Here is a 16,742-nt window from a genome sequence, read left to right as displayed (position 1 = left end):
GGAATGAGAGTGGGAAGATTATTTTGGGCGTAGGGCCATCTTTTTAGAGTTAGTGTTTAACGAATCATTCAACAATGAACAAAAATTTATGGGACACTTATGGACTGTCACCAAAAAGAGAAACTATTATCTTCTTTTATACATCAGCTAACTACGAAACTTTAAAAAGAGAACATGAGTAAAGTACTTGGGAATTTCATGCCCTATGACTGTGACTATGTAGTATTCCAGCCAGGAGAATACGTACTACCTAGTCCCCAGGGGCTTTTGCCTTTTTGACATAAAGACCCGTCAAGTAAGCGCTAGCGTCTTGGACATAAGCAAGAAACCCTGGAGACGAGGATGGGGATACGTATGGCATTGATCTAACATGCTTGCCTGCCACACAAGTCTGTTGCGGCCAGTTGGTCAGAAACCTTATGATTACGAATGCGCTACGACTACACTATCTCCCTTGTTGTTTCGATATAATTCACTATTTTTGTCATGGTATGATTGTGCTCTTTTTCTTGGTTTCAAAAGAAGATGTAAGATAACGCGAAAAATGTTCAAGTTGCATAAAAAGCACCTAGTGAAAATATAAAGAAAACTTCGTTTTCAAATAGAGAGGAACTGTGCGCACATCAATAGAAAATGCTTAATGCACCTTAGTCTCCAGATCCCATGAATATAATATTCTGTCGTGAAGGGGAGTAGTTCAACGCCTTCTTGTTGCTTCCTTGTGGAAGGAGAAAAAGCTCAAAAATTATAATAATCGCATTTTTGATTTTACTAAATAAGTGACGATAGGCTCATCACCTTCATGTAATCTCTTGCGTGTTGATTTTCTTTGTTCCGGAGGAGGATAACGAAGTGCCGGGAATATATCTTTATGCTAACAACTCTCGAAATTTAAAACAGAGCCGAATTTTGCGCTTTATCACAAACAACGACCCTTTAGAACAAGTATTAAACAAGGAAGTAATTAAGCTCAACGGAGGCGTGCTTCTCGGAAGTTTTTTTAAGCTGTGCAAAGTCTTCCTTTTTTGAAGCTGCAGACAAGACAACGTAAGGATGCAAGCTAGGCAGCTAAATTAGCCATAGAGACAATACTAAATATGATCCTATTATTATAGATTGTATTGTTCTAGCTGCATAAAACTGGGAGTATTAGGTTTGTTTTGTGTTCTAATTTGAACACATTTGGACACAAGGGATAGCCTCTTTTTTTAGCCTTTTAGTCAGGTATAAAATAAGCTACAAACATAGCTATGTTCTGCCCAATCTTGAAACCGAACGGTCTTAAGACTGGACTGCCCAATCTATGAGAATGTTTGTTGGATCTTGCAAACAACAGACCCATCTCATCATCATCATCATTCTCAGCTTAACGTCCGTTTTCCATTCTAGCATGGGTTGGACGGGGTATATTAATGACCCTCTTCCAATCTGATCTAGACTGTGTTAGATCTAAACTCAACTTCCTCTCTATCAAGTCTGTCCTTATAACCTCCTGCCAAGTCTTTCTCGGTCTGCCTCTGGGCTTTGCCCCAGGAACTGTTAAGTCTCTACACTTTCTTACCCAATTATCCTCCTCCATTCTTTCCAAGTGCCACAGCCAATTCAATCTTCTTATCTGGATAACATCTTTAATTCTACGGAGACTTAGCCTGCTTCTTAGCTCATCTGAACTCTTTCTGTCTCTCAGACTGGCATTACACATCCACCTAACCATTCTCATATCATTCCTTTCTAAACGGTCAAGATCTTCCTGCTTCACTGCCCATGTCTCACTACCGTACAACATAACACTTCTTACACAGGCCTCATACAACCTACCTTTTACCTCAATTGACAGGACTTTGCTAGTCAATAAAGGAAGTAACTCTTTAATCTTTTTCCAAGCAGAATCTATCCTGCAAGTAACACTTCTTCCAACACCCCCTTCACTGCCCACCATATCACCTAAGTAACAGAAGTTTTTAACTATCTCTAACGAGCCACTGTTGTACATCATTAAAGCTGGAAATACTTCATTCTCTATAATCTCACCTTTGCAACGCTTGCATACAAACTGTATGTCAGCTTTTAACCTTTCACTAATACTACTGCACTTCTTATGTACCCAATGCTTGCAAGTCTGACAAAAAATTGAGTTACCACCACCCCCTTTCCTGCAAACTCCACAAGGCCACTTTCCAACTACAAGGTCACACTTGGCTGCAATGCTACTTATCATGACTTTAGACTTTGCTGTGTTTACCTTCAGCCCTTTCTCTTCTAGTCCTTTCTTCCACTTCTCAAACTTTTCAACTAATTCTTTCATCGACTCTGCTATGAGAACCAAATCATCTGCATACAATAACTCCCATGGACAACCTGTTCTGAACTCCATCGACAGCGCTTCTAAGACTAAAATAAACAACAAAGGACTATATACAAATCTCTTCTTTAAAATCTAAAAGACATCTGAAGATGTTCCTAACATTGGTCTCCTGCCCAATATCTTGTAATACCCTGTCCAGTCTTAAGACGGGGCGGCATTTTTATGTCTAAAGATTGAGCATTGCCCTAAGATTGGGGAGAACAGCTAGCTACATTTAAGAAACAACACATTCAGAATTTGGACACTAAGGAAGTTTTAAGGCTCAATTGTGAAAATATTTAAGTGACCCTAACTTGAAAAAACTAATTATCATCTAGCTATATACTGTAGAGGAAAATTTTTGCTTATCAAAAAATGCTCACATGTTGTGTGCGCTATCATTATTGGGTTTCTCAATCAATATGTGAGTGACTCAAGTCATATAGGCTGGAACATTGCACCTTTAAATTTCCTATAAAAAACTGATGTATATACATGGTAAAAACTAAGAATTGAATATAGTGTGCTTCAATGGAAATTTGTTTCTGTATTCCTGAAGACGATATGTTATTATTTATGAACATTTTTCATTAGGGTATATATAATAAAAATGAAATTATTGCACATTTTGGTGTGTTTGTTTCTGATGGTGTTCACCACAACAAAACAAGATGCTGACAACATAGTAATTGATGACAATGTTATGAAGGTTGGTCAAAAAGTTGATGAAGCTTCTGTTACTCCAAGTACGAAAAAGGTATCTTAACTATTTTTAGTGTTACTTCAAAATACTGTTTTAATGTTTATTTTATTTAGACAGGCCTAAAATTCTAGGGTTTCGCTGTAAAAACATCTTTTGAGGAAGCCAGATAAGTTATAATAATAACCTCACTAATATATATTGTATTCTAATACACACAAGTTATCAACTATTATTTTTTATTCTTAAAATCTTGTTTTGACTGTTTTGTAATGTACAGTGTGCAGCAATGTTTTTGCTTTCCAGCATCCCGTTTTGATAGTTAACGATCTACATTGCTTTTTTTTTACTTTTACGATTCTATTTTGATGCTTTTTAAACGATTTATGGTGATTTATGGTAAGACAAACAAAAGAGTAGTCATTCTTAATTTGTTCATGGCAAGTAAACTCCTTTCACTCATACTTAATTTGTTTAAATGCTTCCCTAGCAAAATCTCAGCATTTTTTTTTATTATTTGTTGTTTTTTTATATGTGTTTGTATATTTATATCTGGATAGAGCCTCCTTTCTTTTTGACAACTTCTGCCTTTAAACTAGTAAATTGTTAAATTACCGTGCCTGAATAGGCTACCCTTGATTAAAAGAGGATTTACTTAAAAGAGGATTTACGGCAAAGGTTTATAAAATTATTAAACATAAGAAATAAATTAGGATGCATGTATTAGTTTGTCTGTTCCAGGTTTTATAGCTACAATCCATTTGAATTAGTAGCCCTGTTTAATACAGCCAGTCAGGCTTACATAAATTCATTAAATTGAGTAAATTGAGCAAATTGAGCAAAAAGTGTGTCAGTTGAAGAAAGTAATAGATGTTTTCCCAGCGATAGTGTATATGACACCAATGAATACCTAAACTTAACCTCTGTATAATTGGATTATAGACACAAATCAAATTTAACCGAATGTTTGCAAAGATTATGTGTGTGCAAAGTATGTCACAGCAATATTACTTCTCTTGAGCAAGAACAATTTAGGGACGCGGAACAATGTTTTCCATATACAAGATGTAAAAATAAAGTTTCAATTCAGAAAGTTTAAAGAAAAAATCTTTTTAGGCTTTACATAGCTATTCTTATGCAATTAAGTAAACAAAGTTTTAATAGCAATTTCATGGGACGGGAATGACCTAACGCTTAAATATAAAATTATTCCGTATAGTTAAGTGCATGTGCCATTTATATAAAAAATCATCATTAAAAGTTTTATGTTGTACGATAGGGTAGTGAGACATGGGCAGTGAAGCAGGAAGATCTTGACCGTCTAGAAAGGAATGATATGAGAATGGTTAGGTGGGTGTGTAACGCCAGTCTGAGAGACAGAAAGAGTTCAGGTGAGCTAAGAAGCTGGCTAAGTATCTGTAGAATTAAAGATGTTATTCAGATAAGAAGATTGAATTGGCTGGGGCACTTGGAAAGAATGGAGGGGGATAATTGGGTAAGAAAGTGTAGAGGCTTGATAGTTCCTGGGGCAAGCCCAGAGGCAGACCGAGAAAGACTTGGCAGGAGGTTATAAGGACAGACTTGATACAGAGGAAGTTAAGTTTAGATCTAACACAGTCTAGATCAGATTGGAAGAGGGTCATTAATATACCCCGTCCCACTCATGCTAGCATAGAAAACGGACGTTAACCTGAGAATGACGATGATGCATTTGAAATAACAAAGACTTGATAACAATTTTTTAAGCTCTACAAAGTCAGTTCAACAACATCTTTTTCTTGCCTAAGATTGCTTTTAAATATATCCTTTGTGTTTATTGATTATGTAATAGATATATACAGTTTGAGCCTTTTTTCCAGAAGTTCAATGTCAGCGAGCATCGATTAATCTACACAAAAACACCAGATGGACGTCCATACGCTGTGTATGACAACATTATACCATCAAAATATCAAGTTCTTGTAAAAAATTATTTAACGTTTGACAACGAGGGTTGGTTATTCAATAATTATGATTCTGATGATGTAAACAAGCAGGTAATTTTTTTAAATTATTTCAAAATTTTAGGAATTTGGCACAAAATTTGATTGCACTTGCATGAAAAAACGTATAATATTTTTTATAACCTTTTGGAGTTTTCTATAACCTCTTAACCTTTTCTGCAAAACAATCTGCATCTGTTTATTACATATCATTGTATGTCTGTCATTCCAGGTTTCAAAATATTTGGTAATAAATAACTTTTGAATTGCTTGTTAGTTTGACATGTGTTGCTTAAGCAAATCTTTGTCAAGCAGGTTTGGTTGCTGTGTTTTCTACTAGGGTGTTCAAAGCAAAAAATGACTGATTCAGGCATGAATGTATTGAAGCATGTTACAACTTTTTAGAGAACTCATGACAATACACCCTGGATAAATGATCGTGATCCGGTAGCATTTAGTAAAACTAAATTATGTAAAAGGTTATTACGGGCTGTTATTGATGTATCAAAAGACGAAGGACCGTATTATCCTTACAGGTGAGTGTGCAATTCATTATTTGTTGTTTATAAGGATAACTAAAATATTTTCCAAAAAAATCTCTATCCTATGTCAAAAAAAAACAGTGGTAATAATGTAAAAATGTAATATTCTTTGATGAAGAGATAAAAATTGAGATAAAAAGCAGGCTTAGTTGCTGAGATAAATTTGTTTACTTATAATTACTGACCTTTATGTTCTGTATTCAATAGTTACTTTTAGGAAAAAAAACTTCTGTGAGGTTGCATTTAAATTTTATTCAAAATAAAAATGTTTGGCCCACATTTAAGGATTTATAAGTATACAATGCTGTGTGCAATAAAGCTCACATTTTATGTTCAAAACAGTTAAAAAACCTCTTTGTAAACTTGTGAAAAACAAAGTAATGTTTTGCTGCGTCATCTAGATTTTCATTGAGTGGCATTAATTTCCCCATGAATCAATCGTAGTTACCAGCACCATCTAGGTTGGAGAGCAGATTTCAAAACATTCTCAATTTAAGTGAGAAAAGTACGGTTTTTGAACTTTTTATGTAACTGACTCAAGAAATAAATCAGCAAAAATTATAATCACTTTGACTTTTTGAAATACTACCTACTAGGGGACACAAAGTTGATGATTCACATAAAATAACAAAAAATATTTAATTCATTTCTTTCTGGCTAAGTGCATTAGTTAGAGATTTCTAGAATTATAAACACATAGGTAGAAAGCTGAGAAGGTAATAAAGTTAATCTCATTAATTCTTAGAGTTTTTGGCAAAATTATTCGTCGTGGAGATCATACCAGAGTGTCTGCAGATAGCACAGATGAAGGTGAATTTTCTGTGATGATGTTCGTAAACGAGTTTTGGAAGAAAAATTATTATGGGGAGTTATATTTGTGAGTAATTTGTAGCTTAACCTCCTATTAAGATTTCAGATGTTAAGCTATCTTTACATATTTTAACCAGTCAAGAAAATTGTGAGTTGCCTTAAAAAGATAAAACTTGTAAACATTAAGTTACTATATTATTTCTCAAGGTAAAGTCTCTTTAAATCTCTATTTTTCTTTTTGATATGGGCGGTAATCAAAATGTGAAAAATTAAATAAATGTTTGAAAGTTTTTGAAGTATAAGACATTTCATTTGTTCTAATCTTTTGAAATTGTCAAAACTGGGGCATTATATTTGTAAACCTTGGTTTATCTTTTATGATTGACTGTACTTTAAGAAATTTTACATGTTGTCATGTCAAAATTAAGAAACTTAGTTGAATCGTGCATACGCTGTTTTAAAAATATTTAAATAGCTTTTGTTTTTTCTCTAGCTGCAACTGCAAATTTTTGATATGCATAAATATAGCAAAATAATATAGCAAAATAACTTTGTCGAATTTTGCATTTATATTATTATTTAATTGTTCCATTCTTCTTAAATCATTGAACCTACAAGGGTGTTTTATTAATTCAAAATTCAGAAAAAAATGCTGATGGTGTTGTTTCACAGTCACAAATTTCATTTTCTTATATTTTTACATGTTATGAATCATCATAGCTGCATCTTCAAAGTATCATCCTTTGGCAGTATTACAATGTATTCTCCATTGTTAGGTCTCGGCAATTTATGGTTTTCATACTTTTTTATCCTTATATACTTCTTATTTTTAGGTATGATAAAAAACGAGAAATTATTGGCGGAGCTACTCATAAAGGTGGAAGAGTTGTAGTATGGGAAAGTACGATATTTCGGCTCAACAGACCACCAGCTGTTTCATTTTTACAAGGACAAGTTATATTTCAAGTTCAATTCTCAAAAGATAAATCAAAAATGGAAGCTAGTTATACCAAACTTCTGCAGTATAGAAAGGTACTATGTGTATATTGTGTGTAAACTGATGTGCTTCAGAGTATTATACAGAATATCATTTTAACGAAATTTTACATGCAAACAATAAACTTGCTTATTAATGCAAACAATAAAGTACTGTAAAACTTTACCAACTATGATCCTCTATAATATTGCATATTTTACAGTTTGTTACTGTTAAAGAGATATATGGAATATTACCTGTTGGTCTATATATCGTTGCTTCCCCTTTGGTATAGAATGCACCTCCACAATGTTCTATTGTCTAGAGTACTTTAAGAACCAAGAGAATCACAATATTAAACAATAACAGTTACAACTAGAATTCCTCTCAATTTGTATTAGAAGAATAAATTGTAGTGCTTATTTCCATGGTTATAATGTTTTAAAAATGCTTTTTTTCCTTTAAGGACAGGTTTAGGGTTTTAGTTTTAAAGAACATTAAATTTTTGTGAAGAAACATTTATTAAAGACAAAACGATAAAAAAATTACAATTTAACCCATGCATTTTTTGCATACTTTTTCGCACATCTCTTGTGCAAGCATAAGTAAATGCATGCTAAAAACAACTATAGATTGTCGTTTGGAAGCTCAAAATTATTTTATGGCTCAGCCTTTGACTCATCATTGTACCCTTGTTTTCACAGGACCGTGAATATTCATATAAGAACTGGTATCTACCACAATACAAACTTTCTGAAGATGAGCCGTTCACTGCTCCTGATCCTGCAAAACACAAAGTTCTTGAATACACCACTAAAACTGATGGTCGTAAAATTGTTGTGTTTGATGGTTTATTTTCCAAAGACTTATTGGATCACTTGCGTGGTTTTGTTTTAAAATATGGTACTTATTTCTATGATGATTCGATTGACTCGTCTTCAGACAATGTTCAGTGGATTGCAGGATTTCTTCTAAATCCATATATTCAAAGCCCATACTGGAAAATTATCAGAAAGGTAAACGAATATGATATCTCTTATATTGGCATTCCTTAGAAGCATTTAAATCTGAGGTTTTCCATCATGGAAAATATGATGAAGTAATAGTGTACATTGTAGAAAGTTTTAGTCAAATCAAAATATTTTTATGGTTATTTTTTGTATTTTTTATAGTAATGTTCGTTGAGAATATTTGTTTCGCTGTTTGCTTTTTTTTGGATTTTCCTGTTAGCTGTCAAAACAAATTGAACAGCATTTTTTTGTTTCACACAATGTCTTATAATATTTGCAGCATATATTTTTGTGAATAGACCATCTCTAAAAAAGAAGAAATCTCACTCAGACAGACAGTCAGATTAAAAACTGGCTATATGTTGACATTTTACCAATTTACTAAATCTGACGCTTCATATTGGAATAAAACTAACTTTCACAATATAAAATTCGAATATTTTACTAAAAAGCTTTTTTTCTGTATTTCGAAAGAAAAGATTCGAAGATACATACTAAAAGGTTTTTGTAATCTTGAATCTTTAGGTTTCATAAAGAAACACGTTTTTTAAAATTAGTTTATAAAAACGTTAAGGATGAGATTTTGTCGAAGATTGAGAACATATGTAGAACGTATTCAGCTTAAATTCCTTCATGGGTTATAGGAACAAAATCATGGAAGCCCAGAATCACTAATCAAACAATGTTTTGGAACTCAAATGACGTCGATATCTATTTCTTCTAATCCTTGTAACAGCTATTCGTCATTGTGACCATATTTTCCTATTTTCATAAGAACACAAATGAGGCTATAAATGTGTAAAACATAAGGAGCTAAAATTTGATGTTCTTTTTAAAAAATTGTAGTGCATATGCATAAATTTTCAACATGCATTGTTTTTGACATAAAAGTGAGTTTCACTTTGTTTTGAACCTTATGTGATGCAATTCTTTTTCATGTTATAGCTCGCATCATACGTAACAGGGAATCCGAACATGTTTCCCTATGATGTGTCGATTAACCTTATACGCAGCTCTGATCACACACGTATCCATGGGGATGTTGGTTACTATGGGGAGGAGGAATTCACAGTTTTGGTGTATCTAAATCCTGAATGGACAAAAAATAATTATGGAGAAACGACGTTTTTTGAGAAGAACAGCGATGACACGGAAATCGTTGCTCAAGTAAGACCTCGTTATGGACGAACTGTGATATTTGATGGTATGCATTTTACTTAGTTATGCACTTAAATAAATACAGATTTATTTAAGAATCTGTGTATTCTCAGTGAAATATAATTTGCTATATGTTTTGAAAGCAACATAATTTTATCAGCGATATAGAATCAGGTGTGCAAAAGCGAATTTAACGAGGTATCTTTTTTCAGTCTGGGATGTTGAATAATAAACAGCTATGTTTGGTTACATCCTTTATGCTTTTGTGTTGTTGATATATTAGAGAACCTTGCAAACAGTTACTCAATGGATATTTTTAAAGTAATATATCATATTTGCGAAATTGATCAGAACTGAGTTGAAGGGTTTTTTTAAATTTTTTTTACGACGAAACGTTTTAATTGCAAGTTATAAAATCAAATTATTGTCGTCTGTATGAAGATTGATATTTATTTAGGAAATATTCCTCATTCTGCAAGACCACCAAGCTTCAACTATTCAGGAGCTCGTCTCACTTTCGTGACAAAGCTTCACAAGAATGAATACACTGGCCGGAAGAAAAACTTTCAGGAGGAAATGAGACATTACATGGCAGCAGTGCACGGTTTGAGTTATCTAGATGAATTAAAAGGGCGAAGAGGCGAAATCATTGCGAGAAAACAGTTGGATGAAAAAAAGAAAATGATGGAAGCATCGACTTACCGTATGCTTTTTATTGCGTTATAATTTTTTTTGTGGGGGGGGGGGGGGGGGGTTGCCTTGTTTTATTTGTTGATGTCCTTAATAAATGAACTATTGTCATAAAAGAAGATTTAAAAGTTGAGAAATTTTAAGAAGATAATAGTTCTCCGACTTTATCCAGAATTTATGAGTCTAGTGAGACGGTCACTGTACTAGTTTAGTGTAGCAATACGGAAATTTCAATAACTGTTGAGTGTTGTGGGGAAACTACGTTCTTGAAAAAGTTACAGAAACAGCGACTAACATTTATTTATTTACTTATTTTATTTATTTATTTGACGAATATTTGTGTACAGGATCGACACATTAGAAAATAAAAAAATTCTGTTATCATTAGGTGTCCTGTAATTGGTATAATTGGTATTTATTTTTAGCTGTACTTTTAGTGATCTAAATGTGATGTTGTTGCTGAGTTTCAATGAGTACGTTATTAAAAAAAGTAGAAATGAAACTATTTTGAGTATATATTAGGTTTTATGTCCAACTTAAATGTTTCTTTAACAAACTTAAGCTCTATTTTGGTGTGAAAAAAGTCATGGAATTCTTTTTTTCAATTTATTTCCTATACCTACGTCTTTTTACGACTTAAACGACTAGTTTATAACAATACATACGACTAATACATACGACTAGTTTTTAACAATACATACGACTAATACATACGACTATTTTTTAACAATACATACGACTAGTTAATAACAATACATGCGACTAGTTAATAACAATACGTACAAGTATTTAATAATACATACATACGACTAGTTAGTAACAATACATACGACTAGTTAATAACAATACATACGACTAGTTAATAACAAATCATACGACTAGTTAATAACAATACATACGACTAGTTAGTAACAATACATACTACTAGTTAGTAACAATACATACGAATAGTTAATAACAAAGCATACGACTAGCTAGTAACAATACATACGACTAGTTAATAACAATACACACGACTAGTTAGTAACAATACATACTACTAGTTAATAACAATACATACGACTAGTTAGTAACAATACATACGACTAGTTAATAACAAAGCATACGACTAGTTAGTAACAATACATACGACTAGTTAATAACAATACACACGACTAGTTAGTAACAATACATACGACTAGTTAGTAACAATACATACTACTAGTTAATAACAATGCATACGACTAGTTAGTAACAATACATACTACTAGTTAATAACAATGCATACGACTAGTTAATAACAAAGCATACGACTAGTTAGTAACAATACACACGACTAGTTAGTAACAATACATACGACTAGTTAATAACAATACTTACAACTAGTTATTAATACTACATACGACTAGTTGATAATAATGCAAGTGCATTTTTTTACAGTGCCGTTAAAAATTGGTTTTCTTTAAAATATTCATACTACAAGGTGGTTGTGTTTTTTTTATTTGTGGTGGAAAAGGTTACCTGCTCCTAATGCTATGAAGGTTTACTTTAAAGGTGCTTCTCAACTTCCAAATTTGTCATAATATCAATGTCAAGAGAAAAAAAACTAAAGCAGGCATGCTTAAATAGTAAACATTGGGAGATGCAGTCAGGAACAGTTACACGTAATTTTAAATTCTAGATAGTAAATAATATGCAAATCTGCTGTAGAAATTTCTGCTGGAGAAGCTGTTTTATTTCGATATTTAAACAGAATTGTCAATTTGCAGGTGAAATTTTGTCGTGACATGTAATCACGAATAGTTGTGGCACGGTAAATATCTTGAGCGTTGCTTTCACACCGTTTCATAAGTCTTGAGTTTTAAGGCGCACCTTTTACTTATCAGCTAATAAAGTTTGCGTGTTCTGTTAAAATTATGTTTAATTATGTTTAAAATTTTTCTATTGATTTTTAGATCCTGATACTGAAGTGGGAGGTACATAAAATTATTTATTTCAAATGTGTGTTTAAGCTCTGACAGGTTCAAGCGCTCGCATGTTCGAGCGTTTGCAGGTTCAGGCGTTCGCGTGGTTAAGCGTTCGCAGGTTCAAGCGCTCGCATGTTAAAGTATTCGCAGGCTCAAGCATTCGCAGGTTCAAGCGTTCACAGATTCTATTCAAGACGCAGGTTTAAGCGTTCGCTAGTTCAAGAATTCGCAGGTTCAATTCAAGAATTCGCAGGTTCAATTCAAGATTCAGGTTCAAATCATTACATGATAAATTTGCCGTACACATATAAATTCGTTAAAAGTTGCAGAAAGATGTCTTGAGATATGTTTTTTTATACACAGGTTTAAATAATCTACACTGCGTCAGTCGTATTTACTGCTTACTATTACTACGCTTTTTTAGACGACAGTGATGGCATAGAAAAAAAAGAGAACGAAGAAGAAGAAGATGAAGACGAGAAAGGTAAAGAGAATGAATTAAATCTTCTTTTCCCAAATATTTTCAGATAAACAAGAAAACCTGTGCGGTTTAAACACTCAAACCACACAGGGGACAATCTTGATTCCCGGACCTTTTTCCCTAGGTTTTGCACGTGAGAAATAACTTCATCAAAATTGTATTGAAAAAGCTAATCATCTTTTACACAAAACGCCACTTCGCCATGTTCTATCGGGTTACCTGAAAGATGTGGCTTCAATTGAAATAATTTGTACTGCATGAATCCAACAATGGCTAGGGGTAAACGGTATAGCTGTATAGCGGTGTAATATTAGCAATTTTTGATAAAATAATGTTTTTAGGCTGTTTTATTATTGCTCATCCGCGATTATAGTCGTGATATTTTTAGGCCACGCGCTAATTTACCTTAATGGTAATAATTTTATCCGTTAAAAATAATTCAAGGCACCATTCGCGAAAATTTACTACTTGCAAAGAACTCTCAATAATTCGTGAGCTTTAACCACAGGGTAAAAATAGCGCAATTTTATTCATTGAAGAGTAGAAATCAAACGCTGACTTTAAGTCAGCGTTTGATTTAAAGTGAACTTGGTGAATGTTTTCCAAAAACATTTGATATATAACCTTTTTTTCCCTAATTCGCAAGAATTAATACCCAAAAGCAATTATACGCGAAAATTAATATGCGTAAAATTTATACGCGTAAAATTTAATTTTCTCCGACTCGCAAACATACCTACTCGCAATTATTAGTACCGCTGATACCCGACGGTAGATTCCATGACCAGGTTTGAGTTGCATTAATACTTTGCATAATAATACACATTAATTAATAATACATCATTAATTGGTCAAAAATATTAGTTTCCAACGATCTCGTCTGTTCCACGATACAAAGTCACAAAAAATCTCCCAAAATTAATTTTTAAAGAAGCTTTTTGCTTTTTATTGCAATAATATGTGAAAGTTAGCTAGCTACTCATTACCTATCTATACCATCACTTTTAGCTAGGCTAGCCATATAATACTATTGCAGGTAGCTAAAAGCTAAACATGTGTGGGAAAGGATAACCAACGACAAATTGTGCTGGTTACGTGTGTAGTGTAAAATTAAAGTACCTCATTACCCCTGCTGGTTTCCGCACATGTTAGCTATAGCTAGCTAGCTAACTGAAAACTTTAAAATACATGCATTCGAGATTTTTGTGTTGCCAACAAAAAAAGAAGCGACAAAATTAGAATAAATTTTTCATTTGTATCTTTATTGGTAAGTTTTGAAGTGACACCAATATAGGCGCGCTTTCTAACAAAATGCATACAACGGCGCAGCATTTACCAACTTGAAAAGGTGTGAGTGGATTATTGCGTAAACAAATCGTATCTCATTGCCAGCTGTTTTTCTTTACATTTCATTGTGCTTAAATGTTTTAACTCAACCCACTTTAATGTCAGAAAAAAATCTGTTTTTTCTCCATCTTATTTTTTTATTTTCTCTAGAACTTTTATCTTGCTAATAATGATTTGGTTATTATTATAAACCTTTTTAAAGGGGAATCTTAATCAATGATCTGAAACGAACATGATGATAGTTTACAAACTAACTCCATGGAATTATTTTTTTTCTTCTTGCACACGTAACTTTATTGTCTCTGGTGCCATTTACAATAACCCAATCCCAATGCTGCAGTTTAACTGAAGTTCTTGGAGTTTAAAATTAAAAATAAATAAATTAATACACAATTTTGTCAATCCCCTGACACTTCGTGAGAGTGAGTTTTTATCAAAATTACGGTACAACGTTTACCGATGCTGTTGTCGAACTGAAAACTTCATTCAATTTTATTTTCATTCCTTTTCTTAGAACCGTTGAGAGAGCCGCTTAAAATGACAAAAGAGGAGTTGAAGCAGATCCAAAGAGAACAAGAGAATTTGCCGTTTGTAGAAGACAGAGAAGGACTGGACGAAGAAAGTTTAGAATTTGTTACTCCACTTGATGACGTCACTGAGAGTACTGAGGACGCAGTGGAAAAAATCATTACAGCCCATTCGAAAATGAGAACTCGGTATAGTAAATTGATGCAGGAATATGATGAGAAAATCACCGCGTTGATGTGAGATTTGTAATGCGCAATGTAAGCGAAATAAAAAGAAAATTTTTTTAGAAATTAAGTCGAAATTGAAAAGTTTTAATCTGCAATCGTTAATGTTGGGACAAATGTATCCCTTAACATTTCGTAGACTTCTTTCTCTGTCTCAATTTCAAATACTGTTACAGAGCCCCCTGGGGTTTTCTAAATTGAGAAATGAAGATGGGGAGGGGTGGTTGATCTTTAATTGTTCCGATATATTGTGCACACGAAATGATACAATGTTGTAGCTAAAAAAAAGATTATTGATTATTTTTCTACGATTTTTAAACTTTATTTGTTTATGCATTTGTCTCGCTTTTTATATCTTTGTTTAATTTCTGTGTAGTTATATAGGTCCGTGTCTACGCTCGATTACTTTCGCATTATTAACACAGAGAATTGTTTTCTGACATGGTCGCCAAAGGGGCTTAAACAGGCTTTAAAACCTGATGAAGGAATTGTAAGACTAGATAGCATACCTTTTCCGAAATGGGCTGGAAAAATGCTTTCATAACTTCACCTTTGTAGCTTTGGTTTGCATGCATATTTTTTTTCTCTTATGAAAAAAGATATTTAACCCATATTAAAAGGCTAGCCCTTTTTTGGAGAAGAGTTAGGAAACAATACGCAACCTTTAAAGCTGAAAGAAAGTATACCTGACTGGTTTCTTTCTCGCAAACCTGTTTGCCACACTGTGAATTATTATAATGTAAGAGGTGTTGCTTTCGTGAAAAAATTAATTACTTCGTTTTGTTCTTTTGTATATAACTTTACTTTTTTAAATACACGTGCTCCAGTAAGTTGTGTATAACTTTCTCTTCTAAATTTCCAGGCGTGTTTTTCTACTAAAACTGTATGAAATTCGTGTGACATTACCACTAAGGCTGAAGGGTGTTCAGGGTTAGTGCTTGTGTTTATGCGAGACATCGTTTTCAGCACAGTAATGCCACGTTCTAATTCTTGACCGTTAATTTCTTTTTTATTCGCATAACGCTTTCTAAATTTTGTTTTTTAAGTATCTTTCGAATATTGCAGTTTTCTTTTTAATTCCCTGCTGTATGACTGTTTGTTATTTTTTCTTCCCTTTTTGTATGTAACAAATTTTGATAAAAAAAAATGATTGATGTTTTACAAGTGATGTTAGAGCTGATGTTTTATGATTTTTTTTTCTAGAGTATTGGAATCTAAATATTTTTTATAGCTATTTATAGTTCCTGGTATTTAAAAATATTTTTAAAATACATGGTATACACGTGATCAATATATTTTCCTGAACTTTTTTGGTTTACATCTTTTATATTTTGTGTTTTTAGTTTAAATTAGTTGTATTTACCTTGGATTGTTTTTTTTTTATTATTTAAGACGAAATTATAAATCCGTTTGTTGAATCTCTAAAACATTTTTACTTCATATTCCTGAACCTTTTCAGTCATACCTTGTTGATAGCAGTACCAATAGAAATTGAAGAGGCTACCCTGGAATAATAATAATAATAATGCATTTTCTCAATAAAAAACTATTTTTCGCTCAGCCTCTTTATTTGCTTAATTTATCACCTGCTTTTTAGTTCCGTTTTGTTTTACCTCGACTGAATGTTCAGTGTAACCTTCTCCTCCTAGAAATAACATATTCAAACAAAAGAAACATGAAAATTATGTGGAAATGAGAAAATTTATGAATGAGTGTTGCATATTATAATTTACCTGAATGAAAATGAGATTTCCTGACTACTACACAATGCAGTATAATGCTGGCGGATGACGGGGGTATATTGTACACAATTACCATAGTTCAAGTTACAGTTAAAGTTCCCACCACCGGACATCTTTTTTTATGTTACTTTAAGGGCAGAAACTTTCGCGGACATTAACTTTCCCGTGTCAAAAAAAAAAAAAAACGCGACAAAACTTTAGCGTTTGGCGATTTTTGAAACAAATTTCGCGGGAAAAACTTTCGCGAATTCAAAATAAGGTT

At 32.8% G+C, this 16,742-nt stretch overlaps 1 protein-coding gene across 1 annotated transcript; it reads left to right on the top strand.

Moving 5' to 3' along the window:
* The first annotated feature begins 2,921 nt into the window (after positions 1-2,921).
* LOC130640727 (uncharacterized) lies at positions 2,922-16,156 on the top strand. Its single transcript, XM_057447249.1, has 11 exons — positions 2,922-3,101; positions 4,904-5,080; positions 5,432-5,562; positions 6,314-6,445; positions 7,212-7,410; positions 8,059-8,370; positions 9,310-9,568; positions 9,980-10,225; positions 12,147-12,167; positions 12,583-12,642; positions 14,501-16,156. The coding sequence occupies exons 1-11, from the start codon at positions 2,955-2,957 to the stop codon at positions 14,752-14,754; spliced, it is 1,938 nt and encodes a 645-aa protein (XP_057303232.1). The 5' UTR covers positions 2,922-2,954; the 3' UTR covers positions 14,755-16,156.
* Positions 16,157-16,742: the final 586 nt, after the last annotated feature.

The sequence above is a fragment of the Hydractinia symbiolongicarpus genome, chromosome 4 (genome assembly GCF_029227915.1).
Source record: "Hydractinia symbiolongicarpus strain clone_291-10 chromosome 4, HSymV2.1, whole genome shotgun sequence".
NCBI lineage: Eukaryota > Metazoa > Cnidaria > Hydrozoa > Anthoathecata > Hydractiniidae > Hydractinia > Hydractinia symbiolongicarpus.
This window is presented reverse-complemented; position numbering and strand designations above follow the sequence as displayed.